Source organism: Pelobates fuscus, chromosome 2, assembly GCF_036172605.1.
Source record: "Pelobates fuscus isolate aPelFus1 chromosome 2, aPelFus1.pri, whole genome shotgun sequence".
NCBI classification, from domain to species: Eukaryota; Metazoa; Chordata; class Amphibia; order Anura; family Pelobatidae; genus Pelobates; species Pelobates fuscus.
Genome location: NC_086318.1, coordinates 378,218,369 through 378,231,367, shown reverse-complemented (window position 1 = coordinate 378,231,367; position 12,999 = coordinate 378,218,369). Strand labels below are relative to the sequence as shown.

Below are 12,999 nucleotides of genomic sequence, written 5' to 3'. Positions count from 1 at the left end.
TTCTGTCGCCCCTCCCCAGAGATCTTTAAAAAAAAAAAAGGCTTGTTTGAGGGAAGCAGAAAGACTTTACCTCAAATTTTGTTTAATTCGGAATTGGTATTTCCTGTATTATTAATAGCCAGCTAGACCCTGCAAGAGCCTCCTTTACAGAGCAGGAGCTAAAAACTTTTAAAGTAAGTTACATTTGATTGAAAGTGAAACCATTTTGTTTTCATGCAGGCTGTGTCAATCACACAACCAAAACAGAAACAAAAGTGAACTACTAAATAGCAGAGAATTGAGCAGTGAGACTACAGGGGCATAATCTATACAAAAAAAATGCTTTATTAAGCTAAAGTTGTTTTGGTGACTATAGTGTCCTTTTAACGTCTACAGCTTGTGTCATTTAGATAATGGTAGTTGACACTGTAGCAATTTGTTCTGTTAGTCCATTCCATCATTAATTCCACAGACGCTGTTTAGACTGATCAGCTGACCACATCCTCATATGGTCAAGTTTACCTGTAGTGGCTTTATAAAGAACGGCAGAAATACACTTTTCCTTTACATTGAAGTCTCAGTATATTCTATTATGGAAGTAAATGCAATTCTTTGTAGTTGTGGGTTTTGTTTTTTTTTTGTTTTTTTTTTTAAATACCGTATTTTTCGCTCCATAAGACGCACTTTTTTTCCCCTCAAAAGTGAGGGGAAATGTCTGTGCGTCTTATGGAGCGAATATGATGCTTTACTTACCTGTCTTGCAGCGTTGGCCGGCAGCACAGGGCGCACCGCGGTAGTGGAACTTGAATTTCATGTTCCGGTTTCCGGCGGGACTGAAAGGAAGTGCGCACAAGCTGAGTGCGCACTTCCTTTCAGTCCCGCCGGAAACCGGAACATGAAATTCAAGTTCCACTACCGCGGTGCGCCCTGTGCTGCCGGCCAACGCTGCAAGACAGGTAAGTAATTATAGGACAAGGGGAGGGGGACAGTATGGGAGGGGGATGAAGTCTATGGGGAGGGAGGGGGATGAAGTCTATGAGGAGGGAGGGGGATGAAGTCTATGGGGAGGGAGGGGGATGAAGTCTATGGGGAGGGAGGGGGATGAAGTCTATGGGGAGGGAGGGGGATGAAGTCTATGGGGAGGGAGGGGGATGAAGTCTATGGGGAGGGAGGGGGATGAAGTCTATGGGGAGGGAGGGGGATGAAGTCTATGGGGAGGGGGGGGATGGAAGTCTATGGGGAGGGGTGGGGATGGAAGTCTATGGGGAGGGGTGGGGATGGAAGTCTATGGGGAGGGGTGGGGATGGAAGTCTATGGGGAGGGTGGGGATGGAAGTCTATGGGGAGGGGGGGATGGAAGTCTATGGGGAGGGGGGGATGAAGTCTATGGGGAGGGGGGGGGATGAAGTCTATGGGGAGGAGGGGGGATGAAGTCTATGGGGAGGGGGGGGATGAAGTCTATGGGGAGGGGGGGGATGAAGTCTATGGGGAGGGGGGGGATGAAGTCTATGGGGGGGGGGGATGAAGACTATGGGGAGGGGGTGGGTGAAGACTATGGGGAGGGGGTGGGTGAAGACTATGGGGAGGGGGTGGGTGAAGTCTATGGGGAGGGGGTGGGTGAAGACTATGGGGAGGGGGTGGGTGAAGACTATGGGGAGGGGGTGGGTGAAGACTATGGGGAAGGGGGTGGATGAAGTCTATGGGGAGGGGGTGGGTGAAGACTATGGGAGAGAGGAGAAGACTATGGAAGGGGGGGACACTATGGGACAGGGGAGAAAAAAAATATTCTGTACAAACTATCCCATAGTAAGAAACACTATGGGACAGTTTGTTCTGAATATTTTTTTTCTGGGTTTCTTCCTCTAAAAACTAGGTGCGTCTTATGGTGAGGTGCGTCTTATGGAGCGAAAAATACGGTAAATGTTTTGATATCGTGAATTAATCTATATACGGTATAACAATATTCTGAATTTGTATCTCTCATAGGCTTTAATTTTTCATCCTCTGGACGAGAAGATGTTGATGTTCGAACATTAGGAAAAGGTACTGTACTCACCAGTTAAATGTAACTTCCAGACATTACAGTTCTCGTGAGACATACTTCTCTTGTTAAGCAATGAACAGTACGAGAGGATAAAATCATTTTATTATTCTGCACTACGCATACATATATTGTATGTAAATACTATTCATATATATTTTGTAAAAAATACTCACATATAGTAGAGCAAAGTTACTCTAGACATATGGGAATTGAAGCTGGAGGGGGTTATATAATCTCAGCTGTACTTTGAAGTAAAGGAGGGCTCTTGGGTATCCTGATGAGGAAGGAATTTTGTGATATGGAGCAAACTTCTTTATGGTAGTTACTGAGTGAACGTTGTAAAATCCACTGTATAGCAGTGATGCCACAGTTAGCCATCACTGCTACATATAGAGCTACAAAAAGCTCACACACGTTTTAATCTCTCTTTTTCTAGGGAGACCTTTTGCAATTGAACTTGTGAATCCTCACAGAGTACAGCTCACTGTGCAAGACATGAAGGAGCTACAGCAGGTAACCACCATGCAAGTGTTATCTTATATTACTGACACTTTCAGACCAGTTCCAGCTTATGTTCATTTTTGGCTTGAGATACACATATTGACCATTACCATTTAAATCAAAGGTTTTTGTTAGTTGTTGTTAAATTACAAAACTCATGATGCACAGCTGTCACATTCAGAAACTGCTTATATCTTTGTGAAGATTCCTATCTACGGCTGTTATGGTTGGTAATTAAAGTAACATTGTTTCAGAGGGACATAACCGAGTAAGTGCTGTCAGGCCAACTTGCCCTTTAAAGCAGGAGACTTTGCATAACTTGTAAAGACCCCTGACAATGACATCGCCGCTGAGGGTCTATTGGCCAGGGGGGCAGGCAAAGGTACGTTTAACTTAAGCCTGTCCCTCGTGGACACCAACGTTGTCTTCTGGACGGTCCTATTCTGCATGCGCGACTAGGCTGTATCCCAGTTAGAGCCAATTTCCTGCAGCCTCAGTATATCTTTTGACTGGGTTGATATTTCAGTGGAATTACAACAGTCAGAATGAGTATTTCCTAACGATTTTATCATTTTGTGGGAGTGCAGGGGGTGACAGTGCCGCTTTAATGACTAGTTCTCAGAGGGGCTGCTTAGGCATTATGGAAGTAGTATGGGGGAATATACGCAAAGCAGATTCAGACCACTTCAGCACCCAAAATAAGCAGATAACAGTACCACAAAACAGACTGTGCCAACAAACAGGTTTATATTTACTAGTGCTAGGATTGTATTAAAATCCACAAAATACACTCCAACATTTCTCCAACTCATCTATAGACCTTGATCCTTTCTCATGGGTGCACAATTAAAATAGAGAGAGAAACAAACTAAATGTACAAATGCCCACTCACATGGTATGGAGCATCAAAGAACTTCTGTTATATTATTCATATTCTTCACTGAAAATCACTGGAGCTACGTTTACAAAGTCCATATCCAGTAGTAGGGGTTATACCACTGTATGCTATGGTCACTGGAGCTTCTTTGAAGCTCCATACCATGTGAGTTGGCACTATATTTCATTGTGTGTTTTTCACTTTTTGAGAAATATTGCACCATTGGTTCCTCTCTGTTTTTTTGTTTTTTTTCATGTACCCACAGATCAAGGTCTGTAGCAAGGGAGATCAGTTGGAGAAATTTTGGACTATATTCCATGGTTTCTTTTCACTAATAAATTATAAACCGGTTAGTGGCGCACCCTATTTTGTATACTATTATGGAAATAGTACTGCATAGAAGTGGGAGCTTGCTTATCTCTGAAGTATCCGTGATAATGAAAGAGGAAGAATAATCCAAACATAAGACATATGGCTGTCAATATATATCCATGTGACCAGCCTGATCCTATACAGATATATAAACTGGGCAAAGGTCACTAGCAAGTATGAAAGCTTTAGTGATACAATGTGTTTTACGGGAAATGTTGGAGATTAGTGCAATTTTTCACAGCCTGCCAGCTGGAGTCCCTGTTTTGAGAAAATTAAAAATATTACAATTTAGCACGAACATAGTATGACATTGCCGTTATCTGATTTTCAGCTGACTCTGTGTGTAGTTTTTGTTTTGTTGAAAAATGATGGCTCTGCGTTTCTACTGAGTGTAACAGAAGCCTGTAGTATTTATGAAGAATAAAGGTATCCACATGTTACATGCAATATGTTAGGCTACAGTTTTATTTTTAGTGTGTGTTTCTTTATTTAAAAAACAAAAACAAAAAAAAAAAAACAATCAGTATTTATATAAAATCAGAGACATAATTGCCTGAGCCCACTCAGCCCATGTTTTATAGCCCTTTACAAATGATATAAGCCACTTTTAGTCATACAGCTTAGAATGCTGCTTTAAGAACCACCAAGCAGTGCATCAAGTAAAACTTTAAACGCTACGTAACTTTTACATTTTTGTATTTTTTGGCATTTTGAATGCATTATCTTAATAATTTTATTAAATAGGTCATTTTATGTAGACAGTGTCTTTAACCCCTTAAAGACCAAACTTCTGGAATAAAGGGGAATCATGACATGTCACACGTCATGTGTCCTTAAGGGGTTAAAGCATTGTTCATGGGGCTGCTCATATATTTACTGCTTCTATAACCTTGCACCTCTCCTGCTAAATGCAAAATTTACTAAAACACTTCTACATTACCTTGGATGGAAGTGATGGACTGAGAGAGATGGGCTGATCTGTCGCAGTTTTTTTTACATTTTATTCATGCCTTGAATGGATAAAGTGGAAGTGATCCTCTGCAATAGATAAGCAACAGAAAAGGGACAGGTAATAGGTTGTGGCAAAGCCCTGGATTTTGTCACCCTTTTTAGAACAGTTTAACAGAAAGCCAGGGCACCACACTCAGTACTTTGTTTAGATTTATGGCTGCTCTAGGCCCAACCAAGTCTCTCTAACTTACAACTAGACCTTCACTGTGCATACATACATGTCCCCTACATACCTGGATACATGCGGTCACATTCACATAGACACATATTATCAGGCACACTAAGTTAAACAGACTCACAATCACATACATAAATACACATACAGTCAGTCACATACATAGAGAAAGACAGTCACATACATACACATATATAGAATATATTCAAACCAATATCTGCATCTTGCTTCAGTTGTTCCAGTAGTGTGAAGGGGCAAACGGTCCCTAGTGTCTAATGGCAGGGAAGCAGAGTAACTGGCTAGCACAGATTCCTTCCTGATTCCTCCTCGGGGGTACACTGTAAGAAGAAGCAGACTCCTAGTTATCACTCTGTACCACGGCACCCGGAAGGGGGTTGCAGAGCATAGAAGTTGGCCATGAAGTTACCCCGTGGGCTCCAATATTACTACCATACAAAATAATCACTGTACACACTTATTTTGTTTTTTAAATTTGACAATTTTTATTAGGATTTTTTGTTTGGGGAGTGAGCAGCATCAATGTAAGCATTCGACATGATGGCACAGTATCAATTATACATTTCCATACATTTCTTACAAGTGGTTCTCTATACAAGCACTGTAACAGTTCTACATAAATGTTATTCAGTTGTTATGGAGTTGCTGTATGATTCAGATGTGACAAGAGTCAGATGTGACATACCCTGTCCGTTATCGGACCTTCCCAGATTGCTCCATCTTTTGTCTTGTACCCTATTGGTGAATATATTTCCAGTGGTAGCCCCTGCAGCTAAGGTACGGTTCGGTATGTTATCATGTCCCGTGAGTGGGTCTAGGGTGAGAGGGTAGTGTTCCCACTAGTGCCTATCTGCTCCCTCAGCCTTTTTCTGCGCAACAGTGTGCTGCTTGAAGAATGAAAAGGGAGGTTAGGGGGATCTTCTGCGCAGTGCTCATGGTACTCCTCCCACCTTGCTAACCTTTGGTAGAGCAGGTCTCATATATATGTTTGTATGGAATCTAATGGGCATCTCAGCCCCCAAGACAAGGGTGTTCTGTTCCCTTCTTCCCCCTTTTTTTTCCATAAAAGAAAAATAAATTCAACCCGGTTTGCTAACTAGATGCGTTCTTTTGCCATAGTTTCCTGACTTCTATAGTAGCGCTGTTGGGAGTCATATGGTTATGTGACATAGTTTCATAGTCCCAATTTGTGGTGATCTGAGTGTGCCTTTCTGTTTGGTGTTTGAGGCATCTTCCAGGCGTGTGCTATCAGGGTGTTTGCTGCGATAAGTACCTGGAATTTGTCGTTTAGAGTGCACTCTGGAGAGTCCTGATTCATGTCTGTGAACAATTGGCATACTTCCGGTGTAAGGTGCTGGGGGATCTGCAGAAGGTCAGAGAGATCCCTCTCGAGCAAACCCCAAAAGGTCCACCATACATGCAACATCATGCCGACACCTGACGGACACCTCCAACACTTGTTTGGGGTTGTTGGAGTACATGAGCGATAGTCTTGCCCTTTCTGTGGATCAGCAGCCTGACCGGGAATACCCAGTGGTAGGGCAGGTGGTGTGATCTTAGTAGACTGGTGATGCTGGAAAAGGCCTGTCTCTTCTGGAGCGTGATGGCCGAGATGTCCGCGAAAATCAGGATGCCGGTGTATGTGGTTCTTAAGTCCTTAGTATTTCTCCTTGTACTCAGGATAGCGCCTTTTATGTGATAATAGTGCAACCGTACCAGTGTATCTCTGGAGGCTTCCGCCGGTACAGACTTTGGCTTTTGGACCCGATGCACTCTGTCTGTGAGAAGCATGTCTACATGTAAATCCGGTTGGAGGGCCTTGAGTAGGTCTGTGACATTTGCCTGAAGGTCAGCCGGCCCAATTTCTTCTTTGATGCCCACCAAGCAGAGATTGTTTCTTCGCCTTTTATCCTTCATATCAGCGAGCCTCGAGTCATAGGCTTCGAGTTGTGCCTTGAGGCTTTCCACCCGGAAGACCAGGTCGTTGTGGACCTCGGCATGGTCGCCCATCTTTCCCTCCATTGAGGCTGTTCTGGCGCCAAGCTCGTGGATTTCGGATCTTATCTCCCACAAGGTGGACTGCAGGGTTAACTGGATCTTCGCCGAAAGGGTGTCCGTCATGGACTGTAACACCCCCAAAGTGCTCGTCATGTCTTCTTCCTTGGAGTCTGGAATTTTGGGTAAGTCTGCATCAGCACCATCTTGGCTTTCCTCCCGCTGAAGGGTCTGCTTGGATGTGCCCATTCGGACTCCAAAGAAGTTAGATTTTTCCGTTTTATCTGTTTGGCGGCAGTTTTTGAGACATGGCTTTATCGCCGTGATTTATGTCTGGGTCGAGCGTTTTCTTTGCTTATTTCAGCCGGCCATGAACAGAGCTAGTCCCACATTGGTCTGCTCCCTTCAAGGTGCAGGGCAAGCCCCCCTGTACACATTTATTAACCCTTAACAGGGAACACATGGGGTTGTTCCGCTAAAAGGCAAAAACTCTTATGAGACAGCGGTATTTTTCTAAACCAATACAAACGTATTCACCCTTACACGAGGTTCTGACAGTCAGTGGTTAATTTGCCACCTGGATTCAGTGCTGGCGTGGCACAGGGCGGTAGCAATAGCTGCCAGGTGTAATTTCTATGAACATTAATTTAGTTATAACACCTACTGCTATCTAGCTTGTACCACCCTGGCATAAATAGGTCTTTAACTGCACCCATTGTGTGATAGTACCTTAATCACCAATATGCACTTTTGTGGTTGTGTTATTTTGTTACCCTTTTAGGTTCTTTGTAGTTGTGATAAACAGACATTGACATTCAAGTTCGTTTTCTGTTCCCACTGCTATGTTGTACTAACAATCTTTTCTAATATTATAGAAAATAAACAGCTCCGACAAAATCAAAGTTCGTGACTTACAAATTGTGACCAGGTGAGTGACTAAACTCTGTGACCTTCTAAATGCCAGAACAAGCATTAAGAAAGATGTAGCTCTGCAGCTGTTAAACTACTGTTATGTTACTGCACTATTCTCACCCTTCCTTATATTATGAAAAGTATCGCTGAGAATCATGGTTCTTGTAATTCACCAACAACAAGAGAGTTGACTTCAGATTACATGGTTTACACCATTTGTTAAAGGAGATGATTACGTGCTGCGTATGTGATCCGTTATGTCCCTTGTTCTGCTTTGTTTCAGGGAGGCAATGGCACACATGAAAGAAGGGGAAGAGGAGAAGACAAAGTGCTACAGCGCACTAATATGGACAGAGAAAGTGATCCAGAAGGAAGATCTCCAACTGCTGGATAATACAGAGGTTTATTATAAATGCAACAGTCTGTTCAGTAGTTTATTGCTAAAATCCTAGCCACACCTTTCCTGACTGTGACTCACACAGTTTCCCTGCACACTTCCTGACATTAACTAATAATTTTGGAATCTTGGTATCAGAACCAGAGTGTGTTTACTATAGACATTCTTGTGTCCTGCTCTGTTGAGTGCCAGCAGCCTCCTTTGTGTGAGATTAAAGTTCTCACACAAAGCTTCACACAGATTTACTGATAGTTTAACCCATAAAGAGACATTGTAGTCACCAAAACAAGTTTAGCTTAATGAAGCAGTTTTGTTGAATAGACCATGCCTCTGAAGTCTCACTGCTCAATTCACTGCCATTTTGAAGTTAAATCACTTTTGTTTCTGTTTTTGCAGCCCTAGCCACACCTCCCCGTGCTGTGACTCACACAGTCTGTGGGGAAAGAATGGTTTCATTTTTGTTCAGATGTAATTTATAAAAGTTTATTTATCTGCTGCTCTATAAATTGAACTTAAACTACATACAGAAGGCTCCTGCTGGGACTAGTAAACTATTAATAGCAGAATTCTAAATTAAACAGAATTTGCAATAAAGGAAGTTTAAACATTAGATGACACTTTACAGGAAGTGATTAGGAATGTTTTGTAAGTCACATGCAGGGAGATGTGACTAGGGCTGCATAAACAATGTGATTTAACTCCTAAATCGTAGAGAATTGGGTGGTGAGACTGCAGTGGCATGATCTATACACCAAAACTTCTTTATTAAGCTAGTTGTTTCGGTGACTATAGTGTCCCTCTAAAGATCATTTACATTCCCCTTTGCTAGTATGGAATGTTATGTTCAGGGCCGGCCTTAGGGGTGTGCGAGCTGTGCGGCCGCACAGGGCGCCATGGAGCAGGGGGCGCCGTGCAGCCGCACAGCCGGCCGGGATTTAAAAAAAAAAAAAAATTTTTTTTTTTTTTTTAAATTTGCAGCGGGGGCGGAGCTTACCGTGCGGCGGGGGCGGAGCTAAAAGCGCCGGAAAACTGCTGCAGGGGAAGCAGGAAGGATTCCCTGCTTCCCCACCAAACAGTCACCAGGAGCTGCACTGCCTCCACAATGAACTCCACAGGTAACTGTGTGATTGTCAGGTGAGTGTGACTCTCTGCCTGTGTGTATTACTGTCTGTGTGTGTATGACTGTCTGCCTCTGTGTGTCTGTGTGTATTACTGTCTGTGTGTGTGTGTGTATGACTCTCTGCCTGTGTGTATTACTGTCTGTGTGTATGACTGTCTGCCTCTGTGTGTCTGTGTGTATGACTGTCTGCCTGTGTGTATTACTGCCTCTGTGTGTGTGTGTGTATTACTGTCTGTGTGTGTGTGTATGACTGTCTGCCTGTGTGTGTGTATTACTGTCTGTGTGTGTATGACTGCCTGCCTCTGTGTGTCTGTGTGTATGACTGTCTGCCTGTGTGTATTACTGCCTCTGTGTGTGTGTGTGTATGACTGTCTGCCTCTGTGTGTGTATTACTGCCTCTGTGTGTGTGTGTGTGTGTATGACTGTCTGCCTCTGTGTGTGTCTGTGTGTATGACTGTCTGCCTGTGTGTGTATGACTGTCTGCCTCTGTGTGTGTATTACTGCCTCTGTGTGTGTGTATGACTGTCTGCCTCTGTGTGTGTCTGTGTGTATGACTGTGTGTGTCTGTGTGTATTACTGTCTGCCTCTGTGTGTGTCTGTGTGTATTACTGTCTGTGTCTGTGTGTATGACTGACTGTCTGCCTGTGTGTGTCTGTGTGAGACTGTCTGCCTGTGTGTGTGTGTGTGTGTGTGTGTGTGTGTGTGTGTATATGACTGTCTGCCTCTGTGTGTGTGTATGACTGTCTGCCTCTGTGTGTCTGTGTGTATGACTGTGTGTGTCTGTGTGTATTACTGTCTGCCTCTGTGTGTGTCTGTGTGTATTACGGTCTGTGTCTGTGTGTATGACTGACTGTCTGCCTGTGTGTGTCTGTGTGAGACTGTCTGCCTGTGTGTGTGTGTGTGTGTGTGTGTGTGTGTGTGTATGACTGTCTGCCTCTGTGTGTATGACTATCTGCATGTGTGTGTCTGTATGACTGTCTGCCACTGTGTCTGTGTGTATTACTGTCTGCCACTGTGTGTCTGTGTGTATTACTGTCTGCCTCTGTGTGTGTCTGTGTGTATTACTGTCTGCCTCTGTGTGTGTGATTGTGTGTATGACTGCTTCTGTGTGTATGACTGCTTCTGTGTGTATGACTGCCTGTGTGTATGACTGTCTCCGTGTGTCTGTGTGTATGACTGTCTGCGTGTCTGTGTGTGTGTATGACTGTCTGCCTCTGTGTGTGTCTGTGTGTATTACTGTCTGTGTCTGTGTGTATGACTGACTGTCTGCCTGTGTGTGTGTGTGTGAGACTGTCTGCCTTTGTGTGTGTGTGTGTGTGTGTGTGTATGACTGTCTGCCTGTGTGTGTGTGTGGATGTCTTCCTGTGTGTGTGTGTATGGCCGTCTGACTCTGTGTGTGTGTGTGTGTGTGTGTGTGTGTCACATACAACCAATACACGCATATCACACACTGTTAATACACCCATTACAAATATCACACATAGCATACATATCACACACAGTCACCTACTATCACATACACAGACAACACAAACATTACAGCATACATGGATGACGGGGGGGGGGGGGGGCGCTGTGAAGATTTTTCGCACAGGGCGTCTAAATGCCTAAGGCCGGCCCTGGTTATGTTTATTTAACATTTGCAGCTCTACACAGCCCTGTATTTATTAAATGAGTAGGACTCTCTGTTTTGATATAGAATCCTTAAAGGGTGGTTGGTTATATATACGATATCATTGGTTCTTAAGAGTTTAAAGTATATTTTATGTTTTTTGTAAAGCATTAAACATATTTCTATACATACCGGTATAGTATAAACGTGTTGATCTTTTAGCTTTTTGTAAAACTATCCCTTTCTTTTGTTTGTTGTAGTTAAATTTGTTTGGTAGAGAGAAATCTCCAGTTTCTGCCTGGGATACAGAACATGTATTTTAGACAAAATCACCTTAACCCCTTAAGGACCAAACTTCTGGAATAAAAGGGAATCATGACATGTCAGACATGTCATGTGTCCTTAAGGGGTTAATGCTGGTATTTCACTTTTTTTGCTACCCATATATTCCATGAGAGATCTTTTAAAAAATATATTATTTTTGTCTATAGTGCTTGACAGATTGCTTACAGAGACATGCAATGCAATGTTATACTGGAAAGCTTTATATGCGTTTTCATAAAAAAAAAATGAGCAAATATGTTTTAAAACCCTTATAATATTTATTTTTTTACTTGATTTTATATTTTCTTTTGCAATTTTTTTTCTTTGCACGAGTTTTTGTGACATAGTTTGACTATTACAGGAATTGAAGATTGCACAGAAAACACCTCTACGGGTTCTTCATCGCCGCCCTCTGGCTTCAAGGGCTCGTATCATCCACACAATGAGAACAGAGCCTGTGGATGAACACCACTTTCGTCTCTATTTGAAGACACAAGCAGGGACGTATCCTTTCTGCAGAGTAAATAAGATGGCAATTTTTTGCCTAAAAGGGCATAGTGTGCCTTTGGTGTACATATATGAGCACTGATTCTTCATATTTATAGGCAATTGTGCCAAATTTTGTATCATGAAGTGTACACTTGTCTATTCTTCATCTATTTTAGTGAATCTGAAAATGTATGGGCATATTATGTGATTAGTAAGATAAGGTAATTCTGCAAAACATTTATCTTTTCTTTTGTGCAAAAAAACTAATAAAATTGAGCATGCAAAAAAAAAAAATACTGCAAATAATGATGCCTATACATATCAAATGTATTAAAGTTGTACTTGTGCCTGGAATACCCCTTTAAGCCTCCCTTATTGCAAAATGTATTTATTTAATATAGGGTTTCTCATGGCCTACTTTGTTAATAGGTTGCTAGAGTCTGCGGGAGTCTCTTTTTTGAGGACAGTTCAATTAACAGAGCAGAGGATAAGAACTTTTAAAATAAACACACTGTTCTGTAAGATCTGATTGGATTTTCTTTCATGTTGGATGCAGGGAAGTATTTGCCGCGAGGCAAACAAGGCATTTGCCTTGAGCGGCACTTTCCAGGGGACGGCAAAAAAGGCCACCACCAAATGCCCAGGCAAATACCTTGTTAGCCTGGTGGCAGGTGGCTTCGCTGAGTTCCAAGGCGGGTGGCGAGGGAGCACTGATTTGTGAGATCTCTCTGCTCAGCTCACTCACGCGCCGCAGAGTGATGCCGGGAGCCAAAATATGACGTCTGGCTGGCAGTGTGTGTGTGTCTGTGTCTGGCTGGCAGTGTGTGTGTGTGTGTCCTGTATGTCTGTCATTGTGTGTCTGTGAGTGAGTGTATGTCTGTCAGTATGTGTCTGAGTGATTGTGTGTGTCTGTGAGGGCACCTGTGTGTGTCTGTCTGTGAGGGAGCCTGTGTGTCTGAGTGATTGTGTGTGTCTGTCAGTATGTGCCTGTCAGTGAATGTGTGTGTGTCTGAGTGATTGTGTATGCCTGTCAGTGTGTGTGTGTGTCTGAGTGATTGTGTATGCCTGTCAGTGTGTGTGTGTGTGTGTGTGTCTTCGTCTCAGTGTGTGTATGTCAGTGATTGTGTGTGTCTGTCAGTGTGTGTCTGTGAGTGAGTCAGTGATTGTGTGTGTC

General features: G+C 43.0%; 1 protein-coding gene across 1 annotated transcript in view; it reads left to right on the top strand.

The window, feature by feature from the left end:
* PUS10 (pseudouridine synthase 10) overlaps nucleotides 1–12,999 on the top strand; it is an 89,055-nt gene that overhangs the window by 71,830 nt on the left and 4,226 nt on the right. Inside the window, exons 12-16 of the mRNA XM_063441407.1 lie at nucleotides 1,965–2,021; nucleotides 2,459–2,535; nucleotides 7,847–7,899; nucleotides 8,167–8,284; nucleotides 11,698–11,840. Coding sequence (XP_063297477.1) covers nucleotides 1,965–2,021; nucleotides 2,459–2,535; nucleotides 7,847–7,899; nucleotides 8,167–8,284; nucleotides 11,698–11,840 — 448 coding nt within the window. The remainder of the gene's footprint in view (nucleotides 1–1,964; nucleotides 2,022–2,458; nucleotides 2,536–7,846; nucleotides 7,900–8,166; nucleotides 8,285–11,697; nucleotides 11,841–12,999) is intronic.